This window comes from Pelobates fuscus, chromosome 5 (assembly GCF_036172605.1).
Source record: "Pelobates fuscus isolate aPelFus1 chromosome 5, aPelFus1.pri, whole genome shotgun sequence".
Taxonomy (NCBI): domain Eukaryota; kingdom Metazoa; phylum Chordata; class Amphibia; order Anura; family Pelobatidae; genus Pelobates; species Pelobates fuscus.
Genome location: NC_086321.1, coordinates 167,944,820 through 167,957,876, shown reverse-complemented (window position 1 = coordinate 167,957,876; position 13,057 = coordinate 167,944,820). Strand labels below are relative to the sequence as shown.

General features: G+C 36.0%; 1 protein-coding gene across 1 annotated transcript in view; it reads left to right on the top strand.

Annotated features, from left to right (window-relative positions):
• Positions 1 to 13,057, top strand: part of GRK3 (G protein-coupled receptor kinase 3) — a 268,042-nt gene that overhangs the window by 169,294 nt on the left and 85,691 nt on the right. Inside the window, exon 5 of the mRNA XM_063454643.1 lies at positions 4,392 to 4,466. Within this exon, the coding sequence (XP_063310713.1) occupies positions 4,392 to 4,466 (75 nt within the window). The remainder of the gene's footprint in view (positions 1 to 4,391; positions 4,467 to 13,057) is intronic.

Sequence of the window (13,057 nt, the reverse complement as noted above, 5' to 3'; positions counted from 1 at the left end):
ATATTATTCAGCAGGAAAATTCTAAAAACATCGGTTGAAGTGCTATGCTAGGTCAAATTCATTCTTTTAGCTCTCAGGATTTGTATCTATGTCAACAGTCATTCCCCTCATTTCTGAACACTTGATGCACCTGACACACATATGCTTGTCATTCTAAAACCTGGGAATGTTTGCAAGCCAGCATATGCTGAGCATCTAAATGACTTACTGCAAATGTTGTAATGTCTGTGAACCAGAGATCATAAATACGAACGGTTTAATTAGTTATTTAACCTTGTGAGTCAGATATGTGCCTACATTGCAATTTATTTGATCTATCACTGAATTATACGAAACATTCTTTAAAATGAAAATAAAATTCAGTTTTTCTTTTTGTGTTTATTTTTTGGAATCTTAAAAGAAACCCTCCAGGCACCATAACAGCAGTGCTTATTGTGACAGGATTGTCCTGTTTCTCCACCATTGTAAGTGGTTTGCTTACTGGTGTCCATGGGACACTGGTATTTTCCTCTATGAAGCATTGGAGGCTTCTGCATGGAAATTCCTTGACCTATCCTGAACTAAACCCTATAGTGCCTAACCAGTTCATTGGCTGAAATCCTTAGATCAGTGGTTCCCAAATAAGTCCTCATGGCACCTTACCAGTCTACGATTTTGTGATTATCCAGTTGTGTCTAAGGGTTTTTTAGAAAAAAAAAAAATGCCTTGGCCACAACTGCCTAATCCTTAAATCCTTGACTGGTAGGGGTGCCTTGAGGACTGGTTTGTAACCACAAAAAGATGAGACAATAGACAATACTCTATTAAAAAAAGTCTCCTAGATTTTTTGAGATCTGGATTCAGAGGTTGCTGAAACAGTACTACATGGTTCACTAGCAAAGCAAGCTAAACTTTTCTTTCTCTCTTATAGGCACCCTTAAACTGTGTAGCAATGATTTGTCTATCGTTATGACACATCCAGACACATTTGTGTGGTTTTTTTTTTGGGGGGGGGGGGGGGGGTGGTTGTGTTGTGATCAGAAATGTGGTGAAAAGTTTGAACTGTGGGATCATCACTAATAGAATGTACCACATTAGTTTCCATGGTGATTGCTTTAATTTTTAGGACATGTTTTTTTTTTTTTCATAAATCTCCCAAAAAGTGTAAAGTAGTATTGGGAAATAGATGAAGCATGTAGGAGCCCTAGTCTCACTGAAAGACTGAGTGAATTCCTTTTCTTTTCTTTTTTTTTTTTAATCCGCAGGTAGGTGCAGTCACTGAAGCTCTACACAAAATATTAAATGATTAATTTCATGGCTACTGTGAGACATCAAGGACATGTAATATTGTGTGATTTAGTGTGTAGCTTCTGCTTCTCAGGGCTACACATGACAAGAATGAAGATAGATTCTAATGGCCAATTAATAGTGCATGAACCTGGAGTGAAGACTTCATTAGCATTTGTTTTGATAGTGACTGCTCCAATTTTAGAACTTTGCACCATTTTCCAGATTGAAATAGTTTGATAAATCCATTCTAAATTTCTACCCCTAAGAGCATTATTTTGTCCTTGAACATATTTTGTTCAAAGAATTCTCATACGTTCTGTGTGCCAGTCCATAAAATCATTCATCTTTTCTGACTTTCGTAGTTTGTTCTTTACAGAATATATAACGCATCAGAAAATGAAAACTGAATCTTTGTAACGCCAGTAAATTGAGTGGCTATCTATAACAATTTTATGCTAGCCAATAGACCAAAAACAAATTGCAAATCCAGAGAGAGTCACTGCTGTTTGAGATGGTCCCTCTTGCCCTCTGTGAGCTATAAACTGTGAGCATGCTTGCTCAGGGGAATGTATTACAAAATTGTGTTGTCACTAACAAATTGCTTCGTATAATAAGTGGTCAGATAGAATCAGCTCTTTATTTTGCTGTCTGCCCTTGGGATTTAATCACATCGATACAAGCTTTACAATGTCTTTGTAATAACAGTATCCTACTGTGCTTTCCTATCAGATCAGCAAAGTTTGATTCACATTTTTATAAATCCAAACCAGAATTTTTAGCTAAAGGGTCTAATTTACTTCAAATGGTAGGACACCTCAGACTTGGTCTTCTAATCTGCATTCATTTTATATTGTTTAGATTTAGAATATTACTTTTTTTGTGGGTTTTTTTTTTTTTTTTGCAGTGTAATGCTTTTCTTATTTCACTGCACTTCTATATAATTTATGGGATACCTGATTATAGATAATACGTCTCTTTTATTTTTCATGAAAACATTACCCAATGATCCGTTCTCATTTATTAACTATAAAGAATTATTTTGTTTCTGCCATATTGTGACCCCCAATGCTCTCAGCCTGTCGTTGCTGTCCAAAGTTGGTCAGATTAATTTTTGATGTGGAAGTGTGGCTGTGTGCATCTCTAGACAGCACTACAACCAGTACAGAAAATGCCCTTTTACACTATAATTAACTGTTATATCAATCCTTGCATTTCTTGTGTTCTTTTAAAAAAAAATGAAATTCTTAGATTAAGATTTTTTTTTTTAAAGTTATAAAATTGTGTTTTTGTTTTTTTGTTGTTTTTTTTTTTAAAAAACATTTTTCATTTATAGTACTATTGTGTGGCCACTGAGATATCCTCAGACCTCTGGAATTACATGGCTGCTTACCAGGGTCTTATTTGGGACATTTTCAACAATAAATTCAAATTTGCTAAATGGGATTTGACAAGTGAAGTTATGTATTGGCACAAAACTATTTTAATTCACAATTATTTTTTGAATAATATGATTTCTGAGAAATGTCATATTAGTCATGAAAGCACACGTGAGCTGATAATTTCAATAAGTATGGGTATGGATGAACAAAATTTTATTACTCTAAAAACTGAGTTTCTCTCCATTCTTAAATAAGTGATATTTGACAGCCCTTCTTAAACAGTAGATAGATTTTAAAATTGTTTTCTTTTTTTTTTTTTTTGTGATGTAACAACATTTTTTTGCTTTGCTAATAATGTTCTCTAGATATTTGGCTGGGGAATTTATAGGTGAGCAGACGCAGTATGCAGAAATCTATTTTAATCACTTATTCCTTTTCTCACATTGATTACAAATCTATCTGCACAAACTCAGTATGTTAATAGTTGTGTGGCTAAATTTAGTAGCCAGACTGGTAAATATATAATTTATTGCAAGGGCTATGCAAAACATACAAGCAAATGCGGCAAAACGTGTGACTAGTGCACTGCTGAAATGTGTCATTTTAAAGGACCTGTAAGATGTACTGGTCATGGTGCCAATGGCCTGTTTATGTGGTCCTCCTGTTCTAGGTCAAACCTTTTTTTGAACAGAGGTTTCCTGAGGCTTTTGTGACTGACCCTCGCTTTCCACAATTGCTGATGTGGAAGTTCCATATATTCCACTGGCAATATAAATTTAGCCATATTATAATACCATTCATTGGCTGATCTGGTCAGCTGACCTGTTGGCCTTGAAATATGGATAAATGACTATATTGCTAATGTTGAAGCAGATGTTCCACATAAGCAATTGGGTCCATAGGGACCAGGCTACTGGTGTCTTGGGATCCCCAAGTTTAGTCAAATACCTTATATGGTTTAACCAAGAAGCAGGCGACAGCATCGGCACCCTGGTGGCATGGCATTGAATTGACTTCTTAATATATAGATATTAAAGGGACACTATAGTCACCAGAACAACTACAGCTTATGGAATTTGTTCTGGTGAGTAGAATCATTACCTTCAGGCTTTTTGGTGTAAACACACTCTTTTGAGAGAAAATGCAGTGTTTACATTACAGCCTAGTGATAACTTCACTGGCCACTCCTCAGATGGCTGTTGGAGATCCTTCCTGGGTCATGGCTGCCTAAAATGCATCCAAACATTCAGTGTCTCCTCCCTCTGCATGCAGACACTGAACTTTCCTCACAGAGATTCATTGATTCAATTCATCTCTATGCGGAGATGCTGATTGGCCAGGGCTGTGTTTGAATTAATGCTGGCTCTGCCCCGGATCTGCCTCTTAGTCAGTCTCACCCAATCCTATGGGGAAGCATTGTGATTGGATCAGGCCACCACTTCTGTAGATGTCAGCAGACTGTTTTTCTGAGGTAAACAGCATGCAGAGTTACAGCTTCTGGCTTGAATACAGTAAGATGTTTACTATATTTATGGAGGCATGAGGGGCCCAGGGATCTAGATAGTGGTTTTAACCCTATAGGGTCAGGAAAACATGTTTGTGTTACTGACCCCTTTAAGATAGTCTGTCAGCAATATATTCAACTGTCTTTTATATATAAAATATACATGTGTGTATTTATACTTTAAAAAGAAAAGCTTGTTAATCTTTTGCTTTTTTTTTCTCCCCCCTTTCCTCTCAAAGCCATTTTCCAAGCAAGCTGTAGATCATGTGCAAGCCCATCTTGCAAAGAAACAAGTGCCCCCTGCTCTGTTTCAGGTAAGTCCGTTTCCTTTCACCTGAGAAAATTGCATAGTATAAATAAAAAAAAAACACCCAACATTAATGTTTTAAAATTACCCTCACTTTAATATCATTAATAAATCCTGGGTGGATCACAAATCTACATAAATAGTTATATTTCTGAAAATAGTTCTATCCTATAAGATCGAGTGGAGAAAATCATTAGTAAAGACTGTTAGGTAGCTACTAGCAGCATTTAAAGACTGTGACTGTGATATTTACCAAAGGCTGACTGACAGAGTGCCCAAATATTTGCATAGGTCAGGTTTACTGTACATCATTATGTTTGTTTTTGTATCCTTCTACTTGGCAAATAAAAGCTGTATTAAAATGTACAGAAAAAAGTAAAGTTTTCACATAGAAAATCAATAAATAGCATATTTAATTTTGGACAATACTGAACTTCAGTTAGATGCCCATGTTGTGCTTGAAATTTAATATTTAATGTTTAATTTCACTGTTCTATGGATGAATAAAATATTGGAGTTGGGGGAGGTACCTTAGACAGGAACATCTCTCTTGAAGTACAGAAATAAGCCAACACAAGAAAAAAGTTAAAAATAAATAAATTACTTTACAATGACTATGCACATCATTCAATAATTTCTCATGTTTCTTTAATTTTTAATAGGCAGCACTTCCTTTTTTCACAGGTTATATTTGTCTTTTTTTTTTTTTTTTGCATTAAAAATAAATAACATCTGATACGGAGACCATAAGAAAATGTGAGTCCTTGTATCGTATAAGAACTAGATTAGGAACTTATAGATGTTGCTGTAGGCTGTAGCCTAACTTAATGTTACTCATTTTATCAACATAGGTAAGATGAATAGCTTTGTCGACCTGTCATGAATCAAAACTACAAGCTTGACGTTTGAACAGCTACTGCGTTTACCAATTTAGCCATCACACGCGCTATATGTGGTAGAATTGATTGTCTGGTGCCAGGGTATTAATGCATTTCTTCAATGTCAGTTAAGATCAATAACTCCAAAAAAGAAATAATACAATCTAGAAAGATGTAGGCCATTGTAGATGAGAAAGAAAATGCTCAGATCATGTATCTTGCCTTTCTATTTAGATTCCTTGAGGCATGTGGAGACAAAAGACAATCAATATGTCATATTTTTCATAAAACTGCTGTGGAGCAGGAAATGTCCATATAACAAGAATTGAAATATTCTCTATAAGCTGTTTTGGGCTAAAAAAAAATATCCAATGTCATTGCAAACCAAACATCTCCTTTCCTTCTATAATTTATGGTCACACTTGATTCCTCATATATACTTTCTGCTTGGTTGGTGAGATTACTACAAAGTAAATTATAACTAGCTATTCATGCATAGGTTTTTGTGCCAGAACCTTCAAGCCTCTGTCTCCCATCGACCTATTATATCTTTCCTTATATAATATATATATTCAAGCCATAAGACTTGCTTTTCCCACAGAAATCACAAATCTGCAGTGATGTTCCTACCGCAAGGGATTCTAGGTGGGCATATGTAAATTTGTTTAACATCACATTTTTGCCTCATTCCATTTTAAACATGGGTTCCTTGGAGTCTGTGTTTGCTGTATACAACAGCTTTGAAACACAACTTAGGGAAATATGTAAAGCCAATGAACCACTCATGAACAGCTGTTTCATTGTTAATGCAAATCATCAGCATGAGGTTGGTTACCGGCTTGCTATTGAGGCGTGGTAGTGCTTGGGAAGCTAAAGCCAAAAAGGTTATAGTGGGGGTAAAAATTTGGATTGAAAACCCCTTCCACCTGAAGTCTGTGGATAGTTAATACAATGTTAAACAAAAATCTGCACACCAGTCATGCCATAAGACTTGCTTTTCCCACAGAAATCCCAAATCAGCAGTGATGTTACAACCACAAATGATTCAGGGTGGGCATATGCAAATTAGTTTAAAAAAAGAATCCTATTACTGTTATATATATTATATTTACTCTATCCCTTACAAATGGGATTAACTCCAGTGTTTTGTTATTGATTATACAATATAACCGACAGAAACATGTAATAAATCTATAACGTAGCATAGTATCTCATTGTCTCATATACTGTAAAACACCTTTCTGGTACCAATAGGGTTATGTTGTACAAACTCTCTAACATGAATGCATTAATCAAAGCATCATTGGATGGCAAAAACAATGAATACATGTACAGCTCTAGTAATTAAACATTCATGCCATGGATTTAATAAATGGAGTGTTTGTTTCAATCTCTTTATCCCTATAGTTAAAACCATGTACATCTGTATATAGGAATGTCCCAAAGTATTCAAGGCACACCATGGGTCCATCTTTTGTGAGCAACTCATTTTTAAACCGAATTGGGGAATGTCTTACAACGTGCTTATATATTGCTGGGCACGGCAGCAATCCAGAATTGAATCAATATCCTATTGAAAATATCAGGCTTTGGTTAAAATGATCCGAATGAGAGTCTTGCATAGATACTCTTCTGCCTTTCTCAACACGTCCTCTTACCCTACCCTTTCTCTTTTCTATAATGTTTAAGCTCAGCATGGCACTGTATTTCATGGATCCTGCCTAGTTCTTGAATTACTAGTTACCGTTCTTCTCCGCTGGGAGATTTGTTTCTGATGCCTTGCTTTTATGTTGCTTTCAATAATCTTAATTACAAAAAGATTAGCAATCTGTTAAACCACATGAATGAATCTTGAGATCATATTCTTGGCTTTGAAAGCTTATAGGTGGTCATCTGACACTTGAGCATGTTTCTAATGTATTAAAGTCACTTAAACTACTTTAGCTTAATGGAACTGTTTTGTGTATAGATCATGCCTCTAAGTCTCACTGCACTGCAAAGTCTATGCCTTTTAGGAGTTAAATCACTTTTGTTTCTGTCCATAAAGCACTAGCCACACCTCCCTTGGCTGTGACTCACACAGTCTGCATGGAAAAAAAATGATTTCATTTTCAATCAGATGTTAACGTATTTTAGAAGTTGTATCTCCTGCTCTGTAAATTGAACTCTAATCACACACAGGAGGCATTTGCAAGGTCTAGCAAGCTGTTAACAGTGCAAGAGATAAAAACATTCTAAATGAAACAGAATTTGCAATAAAAGTGAAAACATTAAATCTCCCTTTACAGGACATGTTTGGGAAGGCTGTGTAAGTCACATGCAGGGAGGTATGACTAGGGCTGCATAAACAAATTGATTTAATTACTAAATGGCAGAGAATTATCGAAATACCATAACTGCTTCATTAAGATAAAGTTGTTATTGTGACTATAGTGACTATAGTGTTTCTTGAAGTAGAATTAATATATCCATAAACAGTGGGATTTTATTCTTGGGATATTTTTGTATTTTTATTATTCTCCTAGTCACTATTTTGCAAGTGGCTGCAGCATTTTTATAGTTTAAAAATGACTAATTTCAAATTATGTGATTCCTGCACCAAAATATATTCCGAAGATACTTTCTAGGAACACAGGATATGTAAAGTATAAATGATTCCTACCAATGAATGAACTGGATTGTTTAGCTTGTTTGTTTTCAGGCCAGTTTAACAAAATCTTACAGTAATAAGTGTCAGTCTACAGTTTGCATTCTGTGTGACCTCCGAGTTGCTGCGTGGCATTCCTTATTCGCAAGCTGAGAGTTTGGCATGTATTTACCATTTCTCTTTATGCGAACACTGTAAACCTAACTACTCATTGCACAATATTACAGTACAGTCTCGGAACCCCTGCAAAGAATTCCCACTTTATCCTTCTATACAACATTTTGTTCACAGTTTCATGCCAAGTAAATTAAGGATCAAGGCAAGAGCTAAACACTTCCCCATAATGGCTAATTAAGCAAAGCATAAAGAATAAACAATTGGCAAATAGTAGCTTGCCCCATTTTGTCTCCTTGTTTGTACATTTGATTTTGCAAATATGGTCTGCTAGAAAACATGTGCACAGGTACGCAAATATAAAATCTCAAATATTCATCCAAGTCATTTGTAAATCATGCTAAATAGTTTATATATATATATATGTATGTGCGTGTATGTGTGTGCGTGTGTGTGTGTGTGTGTGTGTGTATATATATATATATATATATATATATAAGCTTTTCTCTTGTAATGTCATTTTAAATATACAGTGGGAACTCTGTTTACAAATTTATTAATTTAATTAATTAATTTAATTAATTTATTTGCGTTCTTCGGGACGTTTCTTATTGCGAAAAATTTGTAAACCGAAACGCGGTTTCCCATAGGAATGCATTGAAAACCAATTAATCCGTTCAGGAGGTCAGAAAAAAGTCAAAATGAGCTGGCATGAAAACCAACCCACAATGCAGAAAACACAATAAAAGGCATGCAAACGACAAAGCTCAGCTCCCTACCTTTCCACAGCTTGAGAAATGCACCAAAAAGTCCTAAAACAACTGCAAACAATTTTCAGAATGGCTCCAAAACTCAATGCAAAAGCCGCTCCAACACCTCCACACTCGATGCCACGTGCTACCCACAGGCTCCAGCATGCAGGGGGCGGTGCTATAAACCTCTCAGGTGCAATGCATCCTGGGGAAACTTGCATTGTATTGTGAATTTTCATTTGTAAACCGAAAATTATGTTAACCGAGGTCCCACTGTAATTAGTGTTTTGTTTTCCCCGTACACAGAGGAATTACTTACATCGTTGCGACTTGGATTATAATTATTTCCCCAGCTCACTTGTTTTTATATTGGGGAGGGTGAGGGGGGAAGTTGACTCTATGATAAACACCAGTATTGAGAATGCCTTACTCTTTTGATCTGTGTGTAGTCATTTGAGCTGTAAATTGGTTGGCAAAGGCATATCACTTAAATCTAGTGCGCGCAAGGGAAAACATTTTTTGGAGTTCTTAATGAGAACTGTACCAACTCACAAATTAGTTTTGACAACATATGGGTGTTGAAGCAAAGGTGACTCCTGTGTAAATTGGTTCTGAAATTCCCTCTTGCTTATTTTTATAATTTTTTTCTAAAAATCTGTCATTTACATTAAGAAACAGTTGTATACATTATGTTTCCTAGGAGATGACAGATCCTTGTTTTTGTGGTTTAATATAATTGTTGTGTTTTTTGTAATGTTAATTTTTATTTTTATTTTTTTTTTTACTTTAAATCCATAGTTATGTTTCACAGTTTGTAGCGTTTTAAGTTTGTAATGTATATTTACATAACATATGAATAGTGAGGCAATATCTGATTTTAAAGACAAAATATACACCTTTTACACAAAAACCAGTGGATAAAACTTGAGTGGGTATATATATACAAATGAATAAAAATAAATACCCAAAAATATGTGGGAGTATGAAGATTCCTCTGTATCTTCAGGATAAGCACAAAATATAATAGAAAAATCTCCCCATATATATACGTTGGATGTAGACAGGAGGATCAGTGTAGTCTTCTTTATCCCAGCATATTAACTTTAAGGGAAAGAAGATAAAAGAACATAGTGTACCACTTTAAAATATAGTAAACACTTTATTGTCTGCACTTACAACATGCAAGAAGGTTAAAAGCCCATCAGGTATTGTTGTGAACTTCTTGGTAGATCTCCCAGTCGGAAATGCAGGAAACCAAATTGAAGAATACACGAACAAAATAAATTGAAACTCAAATAAAGTCAAAAGTCCGTAAATAAAGTGTTCTTTGCCGCCCTACGCGTTTCGTCCTACGACTTCGTCAGGGGCATCCGGCTGGTATGATACTCTCTGTGTTCTCCCGGTCTTTTAAATATCCCGCCAAAGGGGAAGTCCTTTCTATCGGCCAATGAAAATCAGTTCCGCACTCATGTGAGCGCCTATCGATAGGCGCTCACATGAGTGCGGAACTGATTTTCATTGGCCGATAGAAAGGACTTCCCCTTTGGCGGGATATTTAAAAGACCGGGAGAACACAGAGTATCATACCAGCCGGATGCCCCTGACGAAGTCGTAGGACGAAACGCGTAGGGCGGCACAGAACACTTTATTTACGGACTTTTGACTTTATTTGAGTTTCAATGTATTTTGTTCGTGTATTCTTCAATTTGGTTTCCTGCATTTCCGACTGGGAGATCTACCAAGAAGTTCACAACAATACCTGATGGGCTTTTAACCTTCTTGCATGTTGTAAGTGCAGACAATAAAGTGTTTACTATATTTTAAAGTGGTACACTATGTTCTTTTATCTTCTTTCCCTTAAAGTTAATATGCTGGGATAAAGAAGACTACACTGATCCTCCTGTCTACATCCAACGTATATATATGGGGAGATTTTTCTATTATATTTTGTGAATATCTGATTTTAGTTGTGTTCATACAAGAATGTGTTTATAAAACTGTCATTTCCAGCTGAAAGAATGCATAAGACATTCTTCACTTTCAATGTGTGCACTTGATTGGGAGAGAGGTTTTTAGTTAAAGGGACACTATAGTCTCCAGAACCACTAAAGCATGTTCCTGCAGGCTTTTCAATGTAAACGCTACCTTTCTTATAGAAAAAAAGTGTCTACATTGCTGCCAGTAAAACCTCTAGTGGCAGTAACCTCTAGTGGCAGTAACTCAGATGGCCACTAGAGATGCTTCCTAGTCCAGTACTGCACAGTGTGCATCACCTACGTTCAGCATCTCACAGTTCTGCAAGGAGACGCTGAATGCTCCCCCTGGAGATGCATTGATTTAATAGTTCATCAAGTCTATATGTGCAGTTCAGCAAACTGCATATAATTATAAACGTTCTTACTGCGTGTAATAGTGAAGCAAATCATCATATCAATTGCACAATAGGTAAGCAGTGCCATCTTGGATAACCAGGTGAATCCATGAGCACTCTGTTTAAAGACTTACAAAATATATAGGCAACCTACATGCAGACTTTACATATGAGTTTATAATCCAAATTACACATGCAGGACCTAAAAAGCTAAAATGATCCTGTGTTGGCTTACATTGAGCAATTAGTTTTATTAACCATTTGCTGTTCAGTAAATGAATTCTGAGTCTATTGAAACAAGTTTGCATGATTTCTCTAGGGAAAAGGGCTACATTCAGGTTACAAACAAAAGTTTCACAAATGACTCATATCTAATAATGACTATATTGTCACTTTATAGCATATGCCTCCATTGGGTGCATCACACGCCATATGTACCTTTAAAGGTTTTGCAAGCCCCCTGGGAAAACCCACGAGAACTACTTTATTGCATTATTCATTTTAATAAGGTTAAAACTTACCAGAATATGAATCTTTCTGTGTGTGTTTGTGTTTGTGTGTATATATATATATATTTAGAGGACCCGAGAATGAGGAATACACAAAAATATGTGTGTGTGTGTGTACACGCATTATGTTTTTGAGGGACAGTTCCATATGTTATGCATTACTTATTTTAATGTTTACATTTTTGTAATTTTATAAAACATCACAGCTCCAGACTGAGATTGGCTAGAATAGTTCATCAATTATATATAACATTTTTGTTGTCGGGGAAATATTGCCATGGTAGGGTAACATAAAATGTAATTCGTAACCAACAAACTTAGTTAAATAACACCAGTCGGTTGTGGTGTGCCGGAACAGACAATGCAGGAGGCCTGTAATAAAGAGGGCCCACCTTAGAGGGTCATGTGAATAAAGGGAGGGGTGGGAGGGGTGACTCGCTAGACCAACAGCGGTAAAGTGGAAGAGGATTTTAAAGGAGATTCAAGCCGCTCCCACAACTACAGGCCCTGCCTTAAATTCATCGTCGGCGCAATAGTTTTGATTATTTTAGCTGGAATGTGGTTGGAGGAAGCAAATGATGCCGCCCCTATGTACAAGTTGTGAACAGAACAAAACGTAAACAAAACCTGGCATTTGCGCTATGTGTCTGCCCAACCGTAATTCACCTCTTTCATATTAAATGCACCCCTTATTATATATCATTTTATTCAGGGGAAACAGGGCTTTCATTTAATATCAAATATTTAGCTATGAAACATAATTTAATATGAAAACAATGGGAGAAAATAAGAAATGTTGTTATTTTTTTAGTTCTACGTGACATTTTAACTGTCAATGTCATAATACTGTTTGCTTTTACTGCAATAAAATACACATTTGTATTCAGCAAAGTCTCACGTGTAAAACAGTACCCCCTATGTACAGGTTTTATGGTGTTTGGGGAAGTTACAGGGTCAAATATAGCACGTTACATTTGAAATTGAAATTCGCCACATTGGTTACATTGCCTTTGGGACTGTATAGTAGCCCAGGAATTAAATTTACACCCATAATGGCATACCATTTGCAATAGTAGACAACCCAAGGTATTGCAAATGGGGTATGTCCAGTCTTTTTTAGTAGCCATTTGGTCACAAACACTGGCCAAAGTTAGCGTTAGTATTTGTGTGTTAAAAATGCAAAAAACGCCAATTTTGGCCAGTGTGTTTGACTAAGTGGCTACTAAAAAAGACTGGACATACCCCGTTTGCAATACCTTGGGTTGTCTACTATTGCAAATGGTATGCCATCACAGGGGTAATTTTCATTCTTAGGCTACCATAGGGC